At 38.9% G+C, this 20,688-nt stretch overlaps 1 protein-coding gene across 3 annotated transcripts in view; it reads right to left on the reverse strand.

Annotated features, from left to right (window-relative positions):
• ATG10 (autophagy related 10) overlaps positions 1-19,024 on the reverse strand; it is a 250,044-nt gene extending 231,020 nt beyond the window's left edge. For 2 of the 3 annotated variants that reach the window (XR_009518996.1, XM_060009199.1), the window contains exons 1-2: positions 18,754-18,885; positions 3,832-3,951 (exon numbers count right to left, since the gene is read on the reverse strand). Coding sequence is in view for 2 of the 3 variants with exons in the window: in XM_060009199.1 (XP_059865182.1) it covers positions 3,832-3,939 (108 nt within the window). In the remaining variant the exon portion in view is untranslated. Of the gene's footprint in view, positions 1-3,831; positions 3,952-18,753; positions 18,886-18,996 lie in introns of those variants that run through there. The other variant, XM_060009200.1, reaches the window with a different exon arrangement.
• Positions 19,025-20,688: the final 1,664 nt, after the last annotated feature.

A 20,688-nucleotide genomic window follows, 5' to 3' on the forward strand; every position in this document is an offset into this window, starting at 1 on the left:
TTAAGCAAATGTTGTTGGAAAAGTGGTACCAATAGACTTGCTCGAGGCAGGGTTACCACAAAACTTCAATTTGTAAAACATGCAATATCCATAAAGTGCAATAAAGCAAAGTGCAATAAAACAACGTAACCCTATAATGTGTTTCAAACAATTGCATTCATTGTTATTTACCATCTCTGCTCCCCTTATTGTAGAGAATTCAGAACAATACACTACAGACAATTACGGTATATTTGGTGCTAATAGATTTTCATGAAGGTTTCTGAAAACCTAACTACAATTTCATTCATAGCTTTATTTCTATAACAAAAGATGCTGAAAATTTCAAACAACCAACTAAAAATTATAACCACAATATAACTGTCCACGTGCCAGAAACTGTGCTAAACTTTTTGAATGCAAATCTCATTTAACGTATACAATAGCCATGTTAGGTGAGTATTACTATTATTCCTATTTTATAGATAAAGAAAATGAAGTTTGGAGACATTAAGTAATTTGTCTAAAATCCAGTTAGTAAATGGTAGAGTCAGGATTTGTACTCAGGTCTATCTAACTCTGAAGCCCATGCTATTAACCACTATCTTTAATATCTGACATACCATCATGTTAAACAATGGCTCTCAACAAAAGTGTACCGCCTTCCTGAAGGGTTTGGAGATGATGGGGGTAGGAGAACAAGAAGAACTATCCTGCCCAGATGCCAATAGAATTAAGCCCCACTGAAAAAATACTGATTTAGAAGTATTCTCCTTAATCTGCATACCTCCAGATATAAAAATTAGGACTATTTTGATTATTTTAAGAAACTTCTTCCTTTCAAAAATTTTAAATTATTTACATGTTTCATTAATTCACATTGCTTTTCTCATCAACTTTGCAGGAAAAAATGATGCTTTGCCTTATATAAAAAGTTGAATTATACCAATTCTCTAAACATTGTCATAATTATTTTAAAATTAAAAAATAAAATGGGTGGTACCAAAGTGATTTGTGAAAAAACCTGAACGTATGAGTGACAATATATGTACTCTTTAAAGGAGCCTCTACATACAGGGATAAACAAAGGTTTTTTAAAAAATAAGGGGCAAAAAGGGGCAGAGAGAGGCATTAAAAAGTTGTATTAGGAAACTTTTGGGGATAACGGATATGTTCACTCTCATGATTGTAGTGAAGGTTCAAGGTCCGTACATAGGTCAAAACTGATCAAATTATACACTTTAAATATGTGCAGTTTATTGTTTGTCAATTATACATCAATACAACTATTTTTAATATAAAAATTAATTTCTGGAGCCTAAAAAGTAAAAGAATATTCTAAGTATTGTCTCCAAACAGTCCCACAAAGCCTGAGATGTAATACAGATGGAAGGTTAAAGGAAATAAAGTGACTGATTCACAATTTCCTTCTTAAACTGGGTACAGAACTGCAGAAATTAAGTAGTAAAAATACTAATATTCCAAAATACAGAAGAGAGGGATCTCCTTGCTGGAGTCCCTTTTCCTAATTCAGATCAACAGCATGCACTGAGGCAGGGCTGGGTGAGAAACCACAGTCAACACCATGCAGACATCCAGTCCCAGAAGTCACCCACTGGCCACACAGAGCCCACATATTATACATCACTGGCATGCTGGGTTTGGTCCTCACTGTGTTTAAAAAATATCTTTTTTAATTAGTTGCCAACCTTTAAAAATTTAGATTTTATCCCCAAATCTTTTTTACTTTTCTTGGAAGATCTGGTAAAACCCTAGGCCCATGTTTCCAACCTGGTCTCAGGCCAAGCACTCTGGTCAGCCACAGGCCCCAAGACTCAGTGTCCATTCTGTCTTGTCCCTGGCAGCTTGACCCACTTACATTACCCAACCAGGTCTTCACAGACTTTTGAGTTTGCAGTCCTTACCCTAAGGCTATAAAGATTTTCTCTGATGAATGTTTTGTTTTGTTTTGATACTATCTACAGGCTTACCCCCACATTAAAGAGAACAGCCCTTAATTAGAGGTGCAATTCTTACTCCAAAGGGTAGGGAACTCAGCAGAAAGTGGCAGCAAACAAGAAACTAGACTTAGCCATACCCATCCGTGAAGTAGAGGCCAGGCCAGAATAAAAACAAATCCTGGAAACTGGTTCTTATGGCACTAGTTTCAACAAATTCAGTGAAGAAACTTCTGACATAAAATTTGTCTCTTGGAGATCTTCCCCAGAGTCTCCCAACACACACACATACATACATACACACACACACACACACACACACACACACATACATACACACACAGACCCAACTTCCTACCTTTCTGCTCCCCAACTCTGCTAGGTCACTGAAATGGTAACAGGAATCTCTATTATCCTGCTTGCAACTTAAGATAAAAGAAAAATTCTTTTTTTTTTTTTTAACCTGGTGAAAAGGGAAAGTTCCCAAGGAAGAATCACACAAATTATTACAGGACAAAAGGGGTCAGAAACCTATTCTCATTCAATGAATAAACAACCAACGTTTTAATCATTACATATCAGAAGCATTAATATTAAAGTCAGGAAGAAGACAAAGAGAGCTGTTATTACTATTAACATTTTTCTACTCAGTTCATAAATAGTAGGGAGAAATATTACAAAGAAGGCAACAAAAAACTCCTCATTTGCAGATAACCTCACTCTACCTAGAAGACACAAGAGAAATCACTGAAAAATTATGAAAATTAACAGGAGAATTCAATAAGATGACTGAATGGTTACAAAATTAATATACAAAAATTAGCAGTTCTTTTATATGTCAATAATAATCATAGAAGAAATAAGATGAATAAAAATTCAAACACAATAGCAAACAAAATTTTTAAATACTCAGGAACAAAATTAATAAAAGATGCTAGTAAGGTCATGTTATCCTAGAGCAAGAGATGCCTTAAAAGTTTATGAACTGTCCCATCACTAGCTTAGAGAGTGGGGCTAGAATCCACCACAAGAAATTGACTCTATACCTCTGAACCCTCACATGAGCTCCCCTGTCAAAGCTTAGCTGATATATGACCCAAGAGGAATCATGGCTTCTCCTCCCAGGGACAATCTAGATCTGATCAAGGCCTGCATTTCCCTAGCCTCTAGATCTGAATCATAGGAATAAGCTCAAAACTGTTCTCATTTCTCAGATTTCATATAGGAAACAGCTAATCAGCAGAGAATCAGGATTCACCACTTTTTCACGGATCAGATAAAATGTCAAGTAGAGAAAACTTACTTATTCTCTAAGAACAGTATTTCAAGGAACTCTTAAAGAGCTTTTGGCAGAGAACCTTACCAAATGTATGTGTGGAAATAAATGAGTACATAGACCTTTTACATTATTACTACTGAATAGAATAAAAAGAAAGAATGTTTTGGAAGTATTTATATTATTAAGAAATTCCCAGTGAATACAGTCCTCAATATTTCAGAATTTGTGATTATTTGACTATGGTTTGGTTTCTGGATTATCTTTCCACTCTCTGGACAAAAGTAGTTTCCTAAGAAAATTAATAGTGTAAGCAAATGGTTTGAAGCACCACAGAAGCATCTGTTTACATTCAGATAATTAATATGCTAACAACTCTTATTATTAAATTGAAGCAGTTCACCTAAGGACTTTTGTAGATAATACTTCATTAGCCTAATTATAATGAGTATATATAGCTGAAGTAATAAAATGGACAGCTGTTTTAAAACATTCTTCAATTTAAGCCTTCTACTAAATCAAACTAGCTTTCATACATTACTTTCAATTACTGAGGTTTTCGTGGGGGGGGGGAACAAAAAAAAAACCCCATTGAAATAGAAAATAAAATTTTCTTACCTTTGAAGTTCTCCATTCCCAGCCATCGCCTATCTTCTGTGAATGTTTAATGAATTCTGCACAATAATGCTGGAACGTTTCTTCTCCAAAGAACTCATCTTCTTCCATACTAAATAACAACTGAAACATAAAAACTATTAGCATCAGCTGTGGAATGAATACTAAAAAGAATTCAGCTAATTCACTTATTTCTTTAAACAAACAAAAATTTGGGATGTATATTGGAAAATAACCTCAGAGCCACTCCAAAAAAAAAAGTGTTTTGTTTTCATCTTTCTCACCCTATCCCCCTTTTTTAATCAGGAAGAAAATGTGATCAACATGAAAACCCAGGGACTTCCCTGGTGGCACAGGGGTTGGGAATCCGCCTGCCAATGCAGGGGACACGGGTTCAAGCCCTGGTCCGGGAGGATCCCACATGCAGCAGACCAACTAAGCCTGTGCACCACAACTACTGAGCCTGTGATCTAGAGCCCGCACTACTGAAGCCCACCTGCCTAGAGCCCGTGCTCCGCAACAAGAGAAGCCACCGCAATGAGAAGCCCACGCACTGCAACGAAGAGTAGCCCCTGCTCACGCAACTAGAGAAAGCCCGTGCACAGCAACGAAGACCCAATGTATCCAAAAATAAATAAATAAATAAATTTATTTTTTTTTTAAAAAAAAACATGAAAACCCAAAACCTAGCTTTGTATTGATAACAAATACGTATCTATGGTTCAAAAAGTTTAGTTTGTCCATAAATTAACTTTCAAGTGTTCATTATCTCACTTCTTCTAAGCTAATGCTTCCAAACAACCTCCTCACGCTTCCTTCTCTATCTCCTACCTTAGCTCTTATATAGGCAGCATCACAGTGATTAGTGGAGCTGGGCTGTTCTTCACACCTTATATTAGAGTTCAACTCACTAACAAAAGATGTTCTAAAGCCTGAAAGTATTTGTTTTGCAAGGTGTAAGGTGATGATCACCTAATTAATTACCTACTTTATTGAGTTTACAAATGTGCCAAAATCAAGGATTACCCACATATTTGTTATATAAATCTATCTAAAACATGAAACATTGTTTATAGAAAGAAAATTTTAGAGCAGCTGGAAGGAAACTCAGATTATATAGTTCAAGTCTCTTGATGAGAAAAGTTGGACCAAGTGAATTCCCACATTCTCCTCATTAGTGATAAGCATCATCAGGACAATTAGCACTTGTTAACTGCTTACTATGTCAGGTGCTTATGCTAGACACTTCACATTCCCATTTAATCCTCACAAAACCCAAAGGCTGCTGTTATCCTCATTCCTCAAATGAAAAAGAGTAAGTAATCTGCTCAAGAATACAAATGAGGAAAAGTTCAAACCCCAGTTTGGCTCCAGGGCCAATGATCTGTCTATACTAGCTGATTCTCAGTCCAGTGTTCTTTCTGAATATTCAAATTTAGTATGACCTACATAAGAATTTGTTCACTCATCCAACAAATACATATTGTATGTAAGTAGTAGGCACTGTGCATAGGTAAAGGTTAGATACACAAAAATGAAAAAGTGTATAGTTCTTGCCTTGTAAGAACTTATCTTGAATGAAGCATTGTAGGATGTTGAGCAGCATTCCTGGTCTCTATCCACTGGGATGCCAGTAGCGTCCCTTTCCCCAGTTGTGACAACCAAAAATGTCTCCAGACATTGCCAAAGGTTACCTGGGGGACAGTCACTCTACAGCTGCTTACTTCTCTGTCCTTCGTGGTTGCAGAAGCGTTTACCCACCTGGCAAACTCATACACATTCTACAGGTGTCCCTCCAGGATGCTTCCATCAAGATGTACCTTGTTTCCCCCACTAAACCACGAACATCTTGAGGACAAGATTCGAGTCTAATTCATCTTGGTACCCCCAGCACCCAGCTTAGTGCCTGGCTCTAGACTGAACCTGATAAACATTTGTTGGATGAATGAATAAGTAAATGAAGTATGAACTGTAAAAAAAAAAAGAACTTATCTTGCAATGAAGGGAGATAACCAGTAACAATAATTACAGCAGAAACTCTCTTATAAGACCAACCTCCATTCAACTTGCCAGATTAACTGACACAGCATCTATTCCCTCTGTAAAACAATGACTGATGTCTACAGCATGCTTTTTATGAAGCATCTCTGCTCCTATCAGTTGAGTGTACTTTCACAAACCATATTCATGTATCATAAATACATACTTTAATTAAATGCAACACAAACCAAACCAATAAAATGTAAGTAAAAAAGAAACACAACTGTTATTTCTAAGACGTAGACTTTATAAAGACTTGGAAAGACTACAAAGGTAAGTCTTCATAAGAAAAAACAAACTACTATTGAACTAGTTATAGACAATACAACTGAAAAGACTGGCTGAGGGGGAAAAAAATCATACAAATCAAGGATTATGCACTCAGATTGCGGCACAAGTGGCTTGAGTTCTTTCTTTTAAACCAAAACTAGAAATTTACAGGATGCATTCCAGGTTCAGTATAATTAAGAATGAACAATGAATTCCAATCAAGTACCCATACTCAAAGAAAATGCCTTGGTCATACATGAGAAAATTCGCAAATGAATGTTTATATGTTTTAAGTTGAAATAAAATGTTTTAAGTACAAATGTATTTTTTTAACTCTAGCTTTAGTCAGATTTCTCAATTAACAGCTCAATTCTTAATTCTGACAGCAATGCAAAAGAGGACTTCGAGTTAAAGTATATACAATGGAGTGATGCACAGATTATGGTAGGCACAAGAAGAGTTCCTTACAAAGAGGGGATGGTGTGGGAAAGTGTCTGGGGTGAGGGTGGAGATGAACCTTTAAGGTTAAGTAGGAGTTTTTGCAGGGCAAATTGTCAGTGAGTGAAGCACAAGGGTTAGAATAGTGGTCCAAGCGGGGAGGACAGTGTGAACCAAGGTAAGTAAGGGTGTACAGAACCGCAAGTTTGATGTCACCAACATGATAAAGAGAGTATAGTAAGACAGAGATAGTCAAATCCCATGCAAGTTAAATCTGTCTGCCCTCACTAGTGGAGGAGAAATGGATGGGAAGGGCCTCAAAGATACCAGATAGAATAGTGATGAACTTCCTGAAAGGTCACTTGTGTGCCATGCCAGAGTTTGGACTGTCTCCACAGGAAACAGAGAATCAGACGTTGGAGCTGAAAAGGTCAGAATAGTAAATCATCGGTGGTTCTGTGGAAGATGGATCTGAAGGGTACAGCCTGAGGGCAGGGAGGAGAGTTAGAAGCTGTTGCTGGATGAGAGGTCATGAGGATCTAAAGCCAGGCAATGAAATGGAAATGAAATGGAAAGAATATGCATCTTAAGTTATGGAGGCAAGCTAAAATGAACTTAAGAGATTTGCAAGTCATCTGTTTAAAAGAGACAAATGAAACCATGAGGGTGAATACTGCCCAGCTGGAATGCATACAGCAAATTCTTAATAAGCCTTCTGGTGGGTCATGAAATTTTACACTAAATTTTGTATGTATATGCCTATCTATATTTTGGAAAGGAAAGATTCTATAATTTTCAACAGATTGTTTGAGGGGTCTTAACCAGAAAGTTAGGAACCTCTGTGCATAGTGAGAAGAGCAGTGGGTTGAGGAAGAAACCTTCAGAGCAGCAACATTTAAGGGACCTACTGAGGAAGAGGAATGAACAAAAGAGCTAGAGAATGAGTCAGGCATTAGGAGATCCTAGCAAGAGCAGTGCCACAGAGCCCAGGGAGTAGAGAATAGCTAACAAAGAACCAACAATGTCAAAAGAAAAAGAGAGGTCCATTAAGAAAAGGACTGAAAACATCCATGGAGCTTGAAAATGAAGCAGTCATTGATGCCTTAGTGAGCAGTTTCAGGAATGGTGGAGAGAGAAGCCAGATTGTGGTGGGCTGAGGAGAAAACTACAAGTGAGGAAATAAGTAAAAACTTTGTAGACTACTTTTCAAAAAATTTGATTGAAAAGTGATACAAATTGGTAACAGAAGCAGCACATAGGCTTAAGGGAGGATACTGTTTTTCCTAAGAAAGGGAGATATGAATATATGTTTAAGCTGAGCAAAGGGGGTTGGAGAGAGGTAAAAGTTGAAAATACCAAAGAGAGAAAGTGACTGATGAAGCAATATCCTAAAGGGGCTAGGAGATGTGGTCATCAGCACAGGATGGATTTGAACAACACAATTAACACCTTGTCCCTTGCAATCAGAGGAAAGGCATTTGAGGATGAACATAAAAATTAGAGAAGTTTTTCAATGGCACCCCAAATTAAGGAAGACAAAGTCTGATGATCACAAGATTTTCAGATGCAGGGGTAGAGGATAATGATAAAAGCAGAGTGTTTGAGAAAGCGAGTATAGATTAGGAATTGATGGTGAAGAAGAAGAGAGGACAACATTTTAAGATGAGCAGGTACAAGTGAAGGCCCAGCACAGGTTGCGAGCCTGAATTTGCAGTGCAACACTCTGTGAGGTATTGTGGTTGCCTTCGGCAGTCCTCAGCTCCCGAAGTGTCAGAACAAGCAGAGAGGGCTGCAATGAATATGCATGCAAGTTGAGGTTTTGCTGGGTTGAGTCAGTGGAAGGATAAGGATGAACGAGGAAACAGAATATGCTAGTGAGAACAGCTCAGTGGTCCAGATTATGTAGAAAAAGAAAAGATGCCAAGAGAAGGTTAAAGGGGCTGGGAAAATATGGCAGTATCAAGAAATACTGCATATGAAAGAGGGTAAAGGACAACTGCAGTGAAAGGAGGGAAATGGAAGATGGGAAGACTATGAGATTTAGAAATTGAGAAGGTCTCAGCTGTGGCCATGGAAATAAGTATATAAGGTAGCTTGGAGATGGAGGTCACTGGAGCTCAGGAGGTTTAAACAACTATAAGACGTGTAATGTTTACTGTCTTCCACATGGACACTGAAGTCAATTAGGATTATTCTGAGAGCTACTGGGAATGGAGAGCTCTTTAAAAAATATGTAAGTTAAACTAGGAGATTTAGAAATGACAAGGGGCAAACGGTAGAAGACAATAGAGCACAGAGGTGGTAAGTAATATGTGGTATATAATGCCAAGTCCATCAAGAATAATCACTAAAAACCAATACCTGTGTTCATGATAGCCAAACACAGCCTTGGATTCCTTCTCAAGATGACCCTCAAGGCAGCAACTACCAGTGATTAGGGACAGCATGTGAGAAAAAAGTCTACCTTGCCATACCTGGTAGAGCTGAATTTCATGAGCCTCAAAGGAGCAGGAATATTTACATGAGGCTGGAGAAGCAGTAACCTAAAGTTGGCTCTTCAGAAGTGGGGTTACCAGCAATCTCAGTACACTGAGCTTTGTAGAGTGGAGGAAAAAGCCTCCATTCAAAGAGTTTTTGGGTTTTGTTTGTTTGTTTGTTTGTTTTTTAAGTCAAGTTTCCTTTAAAACGAGTTAGTGGAAGCACTAACCTGTGCAGATGTTAACATCACGTAAGATACGTGTAGAAACATCCACACTGCATCCACTCACCACTCCCACCCTGGAGATTCACAATGCACATTTATATGGGGAAACTATTAACTCAGGGTTTCCCAACTCTTTTGACCACAAAATTCTTTTTCCTGGGAACACTTTTTAACATCTTACTCCACAGAATGTAGTAAAGGAAATAATGAATTAAGGGTTTAGACAAGTTTTTTTTGCTGTGGATGTGTGATCCTGAGATCACAATGGAGAGGAACAGGGGAACGGTGGGAGAACAAGTTTGGGAAGAGAAAGCACCAAGTACAAGAACCAAGTACAGAAGAGTCGATAAACTCTAGGGGCTTCTACAAAGGCAGTCAAATGTTTCAAGGTGTAAGTGAGATCTCCAGTTTACACAAAGAATTCTGGGTAACAAGGTGCTTCAGTGCAGATACAAGTTGAGAAAGTGACATCTAAGAAGTCTGTGACATCTAAGAAGTCTGTAAAAGAACAGAAGCTAACAGCAAAAGGAGGAGGTAAAGGGAATAGACTGTGCAAAAGCCTAAGAATGTAAGAGAAGGTCTAGTAATTGAAGAACTCTTGTCTGACTGAAATACAGAGGTAGAGGAAGGGTACTGAGAAAACCACAGTTGATGAAGACAAGACAGCCTTGTAGCCTGAGGGCTCTAAAGGGTTTTGAAATGGTAGTAAACTCAGCAGATTTGCATTCTGGTTTCCAAAAGGGACTACAGATCTAACCAGACTGAAGACCCCTTAAAAGGTCCTTACAATCATTTAGGAGAGACAAAATAATGCTAAACAGAGCCAAAGATTGGCAGTAGGGTAGAAGAGAGACGGATTCAAAAGATATTTTGATAGTGTAGTATACTCATCACAACAACTGGCTGACCTTGGTATGTAAGGGATTGAAGGGAGAAAAGGTTCAAGAAAGAGTCCTAGCTCTTGGCCTTAAGTGGTGGTCTACTGACTGAAACAGATCCCTCTAGGAAAAGCAGGTCTGGGGAGTGAGATGGGTTTAATGTAGCGCTACGGAGTTTGAGTTTGAAATACCTATGGAATACCCAGCAAAGAGATCTAGCAGGAATTTTGAGATGGATCTGGAACTCAAGAGGAAAGAGAAATCTGAGCTAGAAATATTGATTCTAAATCAGCATTTCATAGATAACAGAACACATTTGATCACTCAGGGAGAGGATAGAGAACTAGAATAGAAAGACCAAAACAAAGTGGTTAGAGAAATCATTTTTCCGACTATATGATGACTGTGACATATACTGAGAGATACTAAATCAAAGAAAAATTGAATTTAATTCATAAAGAATACTAATACATTTTGGAACATTCTATAAATTCCAAACAAACCCTCACTTAATAATAAAATTGAACTAAGTGAAAACACTCCATTCCCTAAGCCCTCCAGTTACTTGAGGTTTACTGAACTCTTCAAAATGTTAGTCGAAACATAAAATTTCACTCAATAGCCATAGTTTATCTAATTAACAGCACTGTGCCACTAGCAAGATGACTGAACATCAAAGCACTAATTAATATTTGGTTGAATACTTTTAAAATTATCTAAGGACCGGGCTTTGCTGAAGGATGTTACATACAATAATAAAAACACTTATGGCTTGATTACAAATTTAGGAATTATACTATATTAAAATGATATCCATCTCAATTCAAATCATCATAATATGGTATAATGAAATATCACTGAGTAATTATTGCCTCTTTGCTCAAGTTAGAATATTTCAACTCATTAAAAAGGAAAATATAATTCAATTAACATTTTTATATGTACTTTTCAAGTTGTAATACTCTGGTCCTTTACCAAGTTCCTAGACTAGTAGAGACAGAAATTAGAATCTTAAGAACTTTCTATTAAGAGATGGCTGAAATTATGGTCAAAAATGGAAATAACCACAACTGCAGCTTATTAAGCAATAATGGCAAGAATAATCCTTATTTTGCACATGGAAAACCTGAGACATGTGAACTGCCTATGTTTCCAGACTTAAGCTATCTTCAGACCAGAGGTGACAACAGAACACAGATGAACTCACAGTAAAAGACTACTTCCAATTCTCATCTTATCCTAAACAATGAACCTCTCATCTCTTATAAGGAAAAGTCAGAAATGAGTCAGAGCTCTTTCATGTCATAAGGTGTAAGCTGTTAATACATCTATTTTGCTTGAGTTTTCACACTTGCTGAACAGCTGTTTGTTTGTTTTTTTTTAAGCTCAAACAATCAAAACCTTATTTTAAGTGCTCCAACAGAGGCTAAAGATTGGAAAGGTAGAATAATTTTTTTTCCTCACCAAGTGAAAGAAGTCTTTCTAAACTATAGGTTAGCCCTAAAGTAGACAGTGTGAAGAAGCTTATTCTGCTGCTATTAAATATCTTTTCAGAAACGCGGCCCAACGAATTCTAACACTGTGTATATAATCATTGTTCAAATGATCCTTCTTAATTTTAAAAACAATTTTTTTCACTACAGCTCTCCACATTTTTTTTATAGGATTTTTAATCTAATGTGTGGGGAACTGATTCTTTGTTTTTGTTTGTTTTGTGCTTTTGGTCAGAGACATTTCTTTTGATGAATCTATAAATCAATATATATTAGAGTCATAACAAGACTAAAACACTTTAAGACATATAACTAAATTTCCCCAGAACTTAGATCATTTACAAAAATGTGATTATCACAGAACATATTGTACTATGCATACCTTTAAACATTAAAGATCTTTTTTTTTTTTTTTGCAGTACGCGGGCCTCTCACTGTCGTGGCCTCTCCCGTTGCGGAGCACAGGCTCCGGACGCGCAGGCTCAGCGGCCATGGCTCATGGGCCCAGCCACTCCGTGGCATGTGAGATCTTCCCGGACCAGGTCACGAACCCGTGTACCCTGCATCGGCAGGCGGACTCTCAACCACTGCGCCACCAGGGAAGCCCTAAAGATCATTTTTAACTAATAAAAGTAGGCAACTTCCTTGCCTACTTGTACTTGTCCCTCCCTGCAGCAATTCTGCATTTTAACTTTAGATTTAGACTCTTTCCTAAAAAAACATGCAATTACTAGCAAGGGAAGTGAATTCAACCTATTATCTTTATGAGAACTTGGCTTGAATTAATTTAGATTAGTTAATCACTTACCTAGCAGGATCCTCGGGCAGTGGTCCTCAAATTTTAGAGAGTAAAGAAGCACCCAGGGTACAAATTTTAATGTGGAATCCTAGGCTCAGACCAGAAACTACCTGATTCTGAAGGCCCCAAAATAAGCATATGTAATTAGCACCAGAGATACTTTTGAGGAGGATTCATGCTAGAACACTGAGACAAAAGATAGATCATTTTAATGGGGGTATTAATGGGCCTGGATTTCAAGGCATTTGGCAGCCTGGGCAGGGCACAGCAGGTGTGACCCCAGTAATCCAATAAATAGCACAGGAAGCAGCAAAAGAAAGGAAGCTGGTTCAGGCTTGGCAGCAGTTGGCCAGCAGGCTCAGCACTCCTTCCTTGCCTTCCCACTGAAACACACATCTGAAATCAAACTTTAAACAGGATACAACATTGTACCTAAACTAGAATTGAGGGATGTGGGGTAGCTTTATTGGTAGCTGATGCTTGCTATGGCCTCTGCAGCAAAAGGTCCAGTTAGGAAGAGGGTAAGAAGGCATCTCACTCTCAATTCTGTATTTCCTTCAGAAAAAAAGAGGCTGCAGTGGCCCCGCAGCTTGGGGCTGAGGACAGAGTTCATGAGACCGTTTCCTTTCCTCAACCCCCACCATCTTCCAAGAGTTTAGGGAACATCTCCTTCAGTGGGACTTTATGCCATGGCATGCTGGAGCTGGATTATATCAAAGAGTCAATAGTTAAGTTTTCAGGAATTTGGGGAGCCAGTTGACATCATGTTGACAGCCTGAAATTGACCACAGTGGGAATATTTACACCAGAGAAATTGGCAAATGCCACAACTGGCTTCTAATACCCATTAGTAATTCTCTTTGAAGAACATTCTTTACCAATGATATAATGTTCATGGCCAGAAGTGGAAGGTGTCAGCAATAGGTAGCTGCGGGAACAGTATGAGCCCTCAGAAGAATAAGGTCTCACCACTAAACTCAAAAAACTATAAACCAGGCTTCCTGGTGGCGCAGTGGTTAAGAATCTGCCTGCCAACGCAGGGGACAAGGGTTCGAGCCCTGGTCCAGGAAGATCCTACATGACGTGGAGCAACTAAACCCGTGCACCACAACTACTGAGCCTGCGCTCTAAAGCCCACGAGCCACAACTACTGAAGCACATGTGCCACAACTACTGAAGCCTGCGCACCTAGAGCCCATGCTCTGCAACGAGAAGCCACAGCAATGAGAAGCCCGCACACTGCAACAAAGAGTAGCCCCCACTCACTGCAACTAGAGAAAGCCCACGTGCAGCAACAAAGACCCAAAACAGCCAAAAAAAAATAAAAATAAAATAAATTTATTAAAAAAAAAACTATAAACCACTTCAAATTACAGAAAAATACTCCCCTCATTAGAGACATAGGACTGAAAGATTAGACAATAGGAAAATAAGACCTCTCCTGAGTACAGAAAGATCTATCCTTCATAAATTGGGTTGTATCTATCAACATGCTCTCCAACTTAACACTGAGAAGAAGAGTCCCCAGCATCTAAGTGTAGTGAGGAGGATGAAGGTAGCTTACTCACTCTGACAAGAATGAGCAACAACATCCCTACACAAGTCCCTCTTCTGTCAAGGTAAGAAAACCAAAAACCTCAATAATAGCACAGGGCCAAGATGAAGCTTGTACACCATAAGAAAGAGGAGCACTGCCATAAAGAGGAAGAGAGAAAGCTTGCTCCTATAATGGGCTTACACTGGGAATCAGGAGAAAAACTTAGAAATTATCTAATTTACCAACTGAAAAAGAAAAAGGAAAAATAAAAACGCAGCCACTGAAAGCAAGAGATAAGAAGGAAAAAGACAGCTAATGTTAAAAAGGAAACTGAAGAAGAAAAAACTGGAAGGGAATTCAAACAAATAATATTGGGTTGGCCAAAAGGTTCGTTCGGGCTTTTCCATAAGATGTTATGCAAAAACCGGAACGAACTTGGGCCAACCCAATATTAGACAAACTCTATATAAGAGGCAAAAGAGAGAAGTACAGAAGCTGGAAAAGAATCTCATTAACATTTTAGCATATACACGTGAGGTGATCTCCAAACACGGAAGGAAAAGAACCAAGATGAAAACAATGCATACTGATTGATAGAAAGGACAAAGAACACAGATCCAACCTACAAATAACTGGCATTTCTGAATTGAAATCATAAGCAAACATACCATTGAAAAATTTTTCCTGATCTGGGTAAAAGAAAGATTAAAGAGATTTACTTCTATAAATTGACTGGACTCAGTATGTTTGAGAAAACTGCTAGAAGGAAACTTGTGCCTACAGGTAGTCTATGGAATATCTTTATTTAAAGAACAAAAAGGAAAACAAAAATGCAGGCAGAAAAAAACAGTTTATCTACAAAGGAACAAAAATCAGTGTAGCCTCAGCCATCTCTTCCACAGCAAGGAAAATCGGAAGATGATAGAGCAATGTCTAAACTGCTGAGGACCTGTGACTTACAATTTTATATCTTAGCACCTATAACAGAGTTAAGCACATGGTAAATATTAAGTAAAAATTGTAAGGAACAAAAGGAAAATTCAAAATTTTAAATGAATTTATTTTACATATCTCTACCTCTTTACAGCACCTTTCTTCAACTAAACTTTTAAGCCTATTCATCAATTGGATCTTTTCCCATTCAAACAACAGATTTATATGACATCTAATCTTTCTGATACCGGTGTCATTACTTTTATAAGAAGATTATCATTTTTTTACATAAACCAAGACTTCTCTGCATGCACATGAGAGAAATTGTTCCTCCGACAGTGATGATTTGAACTGATCCATCAGCTCAAACTCTTTTGCTGCCTTTGAACAGTGGGACTTGTAGAACTAACTCTAGTCAGCACATATGCTCATTAGACCAGAACCAGGAACTAAAGGCTTATGACCTTGGCCAAAGATATTCAACAAATAAGAAGGTACAAAAAGATCAACATTGTATCAGAGGTTATGGACTCAGTGCTGGTCTAAATAGTCTGAATATATGATAGAGCAATGTGTTTTTAAAATATATTACCAAGTGTCATTATTTTTTGGAAAAAAAAAAAAGCTGTTGGACTTTTTTGTAACGGAAGAGACAGTCCCTTTAAATTTTTATTCTTGCAAAGTCTCCATTAAAGGCTAGATTAATGTGCCTTCTTATTTCCGCAAGCTTTTCATTCATTCACTCAGTACCTACAATATCCTAGCACTTGCTATGTGTGTGTCCTCAGAGGAAGAAGTGTCAAATTTTTTCTGGGAAAATCAGAGAAGACTCCAAAAAAACAGGGAGTCTGGAAAACGCAGAATTGAATTTTGAAATTTGAATAAGGGCCTACCAAGTGGAGACAAAAGCATGTCAAAAAGATGGAAGTGCTCCAGCAAGACAGGGCCTGAAAAGAATATGCTAGGTTAAAAGGAAAAAAAAAAAGGCAGTAGTTGAAGCATAGGTTGTATAAAGTATGGGCAGATAAGGTCCAATGGTTCCCAACATCAGGAGGAACCACTCTTGAAGGGGTTGTTTGGAAATGAGTAGGATCACACTGGGTTGTCACAAAGGGTGGGTGGAGGTTGTAGTCTGCTATTGCCATTTAGTGCTCAGGGACCAAGTATAAGCATCCTGCAATGTATGGAACAGTTCCATAAAAATGGCAGTTGAGCCCCCTTTGAGAAAAAATGAGAAGTAGGCTTAACAAGGTTGGAGAACTTAACCCTAGGGTTTCTTAGTATGACTTTGCATGCATATCTTTGAAATCTGTGATCACAATGTGCATTTCACTCACTAAATACTTCCAAGGAAGCTATGTTTTTCCTCAGCAAGTGATATGTTTCCTTCTTTCCTCTGACCATCATGAAACTCATAACTCAGTCTGTATCCCACCACTAACAATTATACAAATGGTCACAGTATATATTTGAGTATAATGCACCCCAACCTCACCTTTCTATTCAAGCTTCATATTTTCATGACTGATTTACCTTTATTTTGTATGTTTTTATATTATATATAGTTTATAATCTACTGTAAGTACTTTTAGAGCAAAATAGGGTATACATTTTAAAATATAAGCAACAGAAGTAAAATGGAAAACAGAAAATAGAAAACTAGATAGTAAGATAGGGAAAAAATATATCGAGCCCCCAGAATCATCCTGGGAGAACTTTAAGGGACTTTTTTAAAAGATTATAATATATGATCTTTGCCCTCAACAGATCAAATTTATAAGAAAAGATTCAAACTGAAAAGAACATTAGACAATAAAAGACAGTAAAAATTAGTGATAAATTGTACAACCACTGTCTAAAGAATTACTATGGATTAAATAATCATTACAATAGCATGTATTCAGCTCTTACTATGTACCAAAACTATAGTAACTTGTTAAATCCTCACAGCAACCCTATGAGGTAGTCACTGTGATTTTCGCCATTTTACAGATGAGGAAATTGGGACAGAGAGGTTAAGCAATTTGTCCAAGGTAACAGCTGTTAAATGTGGCAGTTTGACCTAAGGCAGTCAATCTGGAACCAGAGCCTCTGCTCTAGAAGAGTTACATTTCAGATAATCCTAGAAGTATAAAAGGATACTGAAAGGCAGAGATGCTACAAAAAATGATGAAGAGTGGGGGCAGTCAGTGAATCTAGGAACAGGTTGAAATGAGGCAGAGTAGACAGGTAAAGAGCCTAAATAGAGAGTGTTAGGAATATTAAGGAATATAGGAATACTGGGGGTGGGAAGGGGGAGTGGAGCAGTTTCTAAATCACCTTAAAACTCTAAAGAGATTCTATTTAAAACAGAGGACAACAGGAAACTATTGTAAGTTCTTGAACTCAGAAGAGATGATTAAAAAGTTTTTCTCGAAAAGCTATTACATGACAGTGATATGAAATAACCCTAACTTCAAAGCTAAATTCATATTAGTAAATACTCTTTCTGGGTCCTATAAACCTACAAGTTCAATAAGGCCTGGGGTGCCAGGTACATTAGAGGAGCCTCTGGGTCTACATCGTTTTCAGCTGCCTCTCCCTAATCTGGATGCTTTTACATAGGGTTTCTTCTCTGTTTCCCTATTTTCCAGTTGTTTTATACCCAGCTGCACTTGGCCCCTGAAAACATTTGTTAATCACCAAATAATCTCTAGGGCATTCTGTTGTTGTTATGGTTCCCTGAGCATGTTTATGTTTCAAACACTGCCTCTAGGGTCCCAAACGGTCTCTAGGCTTCAAAGATATTAATAACCAAATCAAGCCCAGTCTTAAGGAAACTACTTAGATAAACTTTACCCTACTTGTTTTTCCTAAGGGGTTGCTTATCATTCTCAGAAACTTAAAAGCATAATCTTGTAACATTCTATTGTATATCCAATGAATCCAGTTTAGAACCAGTGAAAAGACTGTTTCCACTAGTTTCAAGTAAAATATCAATTTTTAAACCTTGTAATTGCAAAACTTTAATTTGACTTTCTCAATACTCAACTTTTTTTTTTTTGGCCAAGTTTTCATTTTGTAAATGTCTCCTCTTGTCCATATTTGACCCCTCAGAAGCAAGGAGGATTCTATGCAGGATTCTAATAATGTAATTGAACACTACATAGGGCCTATGCCTTCCACTTCTGAAAAGTTTAAACTAAGCTTTCGCCACTTAAGAGTGAGGCCACTGTCGAAGTGTCATTTTTGAAACGTTATAAACATGATTCATACAAAGTGAGCCTGTGGCAAAGATTTACTGAACTCATAATGAAGGAGCAAGCTCAACGGTAAAAATTATAAAAATCTTGGAAATAGGGCAATAAAACTATAATCATTAGTAGTATTTTTTTCTCCCAGTCAGAAATAATTTGCTCCATTAGACAAAAAAAAAAGTAACTGCAAAGCTTGGGCCCTAATCGATACTATGTCAAGCAAAAGTATAGTCCCCTAGATAATTAATTGATTCGCAGGTGGGCCTATTAGACAAGGCTCTATTTTGACTTTGAAAAGACATGTAGCTATCCTTTCGCCTTGTCAGAGATGTTTATAATTTCTACCATCATAAAAGTTTGTTTCTACAAATCAGTTAACTATTCCTTTATCCCACCCACCCCCCATTCGTGATTTCAAATGCTGAGTAGATACGTTATTTGGAAGAAAATCTCCTAATTCTTGATGATTAGAAACTCCTTCAAGTTAAGTGGCACTTAACCACTGGAATCACCAGTAATTTCATATCCTCTGTTTCAAGGTTACGAGGCAAAGAATTTCTGTCTCGGTACAGGCTTTAAACACAGGTCTGTAACTACCTAAATCGAGGGTGAGGTCTCCATGGTGGCCCAGGAGTGCGATCCACACCCGCCAGCGGCTCCAGCGCGACCCGGCCTGCATTTCACCGGCGGGAGCCCCGCTTCCCCAGCCTTTTGTTCGGGGCTGGGCTGTTTCCCGCCCACCCGCGCCCGCCCTTCCTCTCTACCCCGGCAGTTGGGTGAGGACCGTGCGGGAAACAGAGCCGGAAAGAAACGGCCGGCAAAGGTTGTGGGAATACTCACCCGGCTCCGCTCGGCCCCTGACCCTGCCGCCCAGCCCAGAGTGGGCGGGGCGACGGGGTGGGGGGAAGGGGAGCCGGGGAGAGGGAGCCTTCACCCTGCGAGGTACCGCCGAGCCAGCGGTAGCGGGGAGGGGAGCAACGGGCCCCCGGGGGCCAAGAGGGCGGTGGCACAGGAGCAGAGCCAGCCAGCAGAGACGCCCACTAGTTAGACCGCTCTCTACACCGCCCTCAGCCTCCGTCGCCAGAGGCGACCCAGTCAGAGCATGCGCACTGGACCTCCCGCACAGCCTAGGACTAGGCTCGCGCGGGCGGCTGACGTCGTGGGCCTCGTGCGTGGGGCGGAGGCCAGAAGGCGTGACCTCCCTGCAGTTTGCTACGGCGGCCGCCGAGGCCCCGCCCCGCACTTCAACGGCCTAAAGAGCCGAGGTGCGGCTGTTTCCTCAGCGCATTACAAAGGCGGCGCATTGAGGGAGAGGAGGGGTTGCCAGCGGTTTCGAGAGACACTGCATACTCTCCTCTAACAAACAGCTAAGTATCTGGAAAATAAAAGGATGACCAATGGTGAAAGGTAGGGCAAGAACGGAGCTGAACCGTTTAGTGCCCCTAGAACGTCTCTCGGGGATTGGAGAACCGTGCCGTCTCTCATAACGCAAGCTGCAAAATTACTGTGAACACAACAATTAGGCACAAGCACCATCCCCTTTGAAACTTAAAGACCGAGGTTAAAAGTTAGGGATTCGGGAATTGGCAGTAGTACCAGCTGTGTCACAAAGCTCAGGAAAAAAAAAAAAAATCTAGCAGGAGAATTAAATTGGGAAAAGGTGGAATAATGAAAAGACTAGAGAAAGATGTAGGAGTAACAGCGGTGATCCAACTGAAATACTGAAAATGCAACTGCAGACATCTAAGGGAAAACTAGCATCTGCTCCTCTTAACACAACAATTAAATTTGTGTCAAAAGAAAAGAGTAAACAGGCAAAGAAGTGAAAGGAAAATCTGCCTTCAAACATGCAGGTCATGGTTTTGATCTTGTACGACAGTTATGTAAGATGTCACCACTGGAGAAAGCTAGGTGTTGGGTACTCAGGACTCTATGTACTATTCTTGCAATTTCCTGTGAGCCTATAATTATTTAAAAGTAAAAGGGTCTGAAAAAGGGACAACACTGATCAGTAGTGACCAAGGGAAGGGAATGACTAAAAAGGGGCTTGAGGAAGTTTTGAGGGGTAATGGAAGTGTTCTAGATCTTTGTTTGCCAAAACTCATAAAAGGGATAGATTTTACTGCATGTAAAATAGTTTAAAACTCAATTTTAAAAAAGATTCTGCTAGTAAAGATGAACTGTCCTAACATGTTTGAGCAACTATAGATATAAATTAATCAGACAGCTGACAATTAAAATTATCCACTTGCTTTTTTAAAAATCACAGGGCAATGAGAATTTCAGTGGGTGGGTGTCTCCAACTTTAAGCAGTTATCTTTACAACATACAGCTTTATGGGAATTCCCTGGCAGTCCAGTGGTTAGGACTCCGTGCTTTCACTGCCCTGACCCAGGTTCAGGGAAATAAGATCCCGCAAGCTGTGTGGCAGGGCCAAAAAATAGAAATAAGTAAAAACATAAAGCTTTAATACAATGATAAGAATGTGTTGCTTTACATTGTATTCAGTAATTTACAAACACTTTTCATGCA

The sequence above is a fragment of the Delphinus delphis genome, chromosome 3, assembly GCF_949987515.2.
Source record: "Delphinus delphis chromosome 3, mDelDel1.2, whole genome shotgun sequence".
Classification (NCBI taxonomy): domain Eukaryota; kingdom Metazoa; phylum Chordata; class Mammalia; order Artiodactyla; family Delphinidae; genus Delphinus; species Delphinus delphis.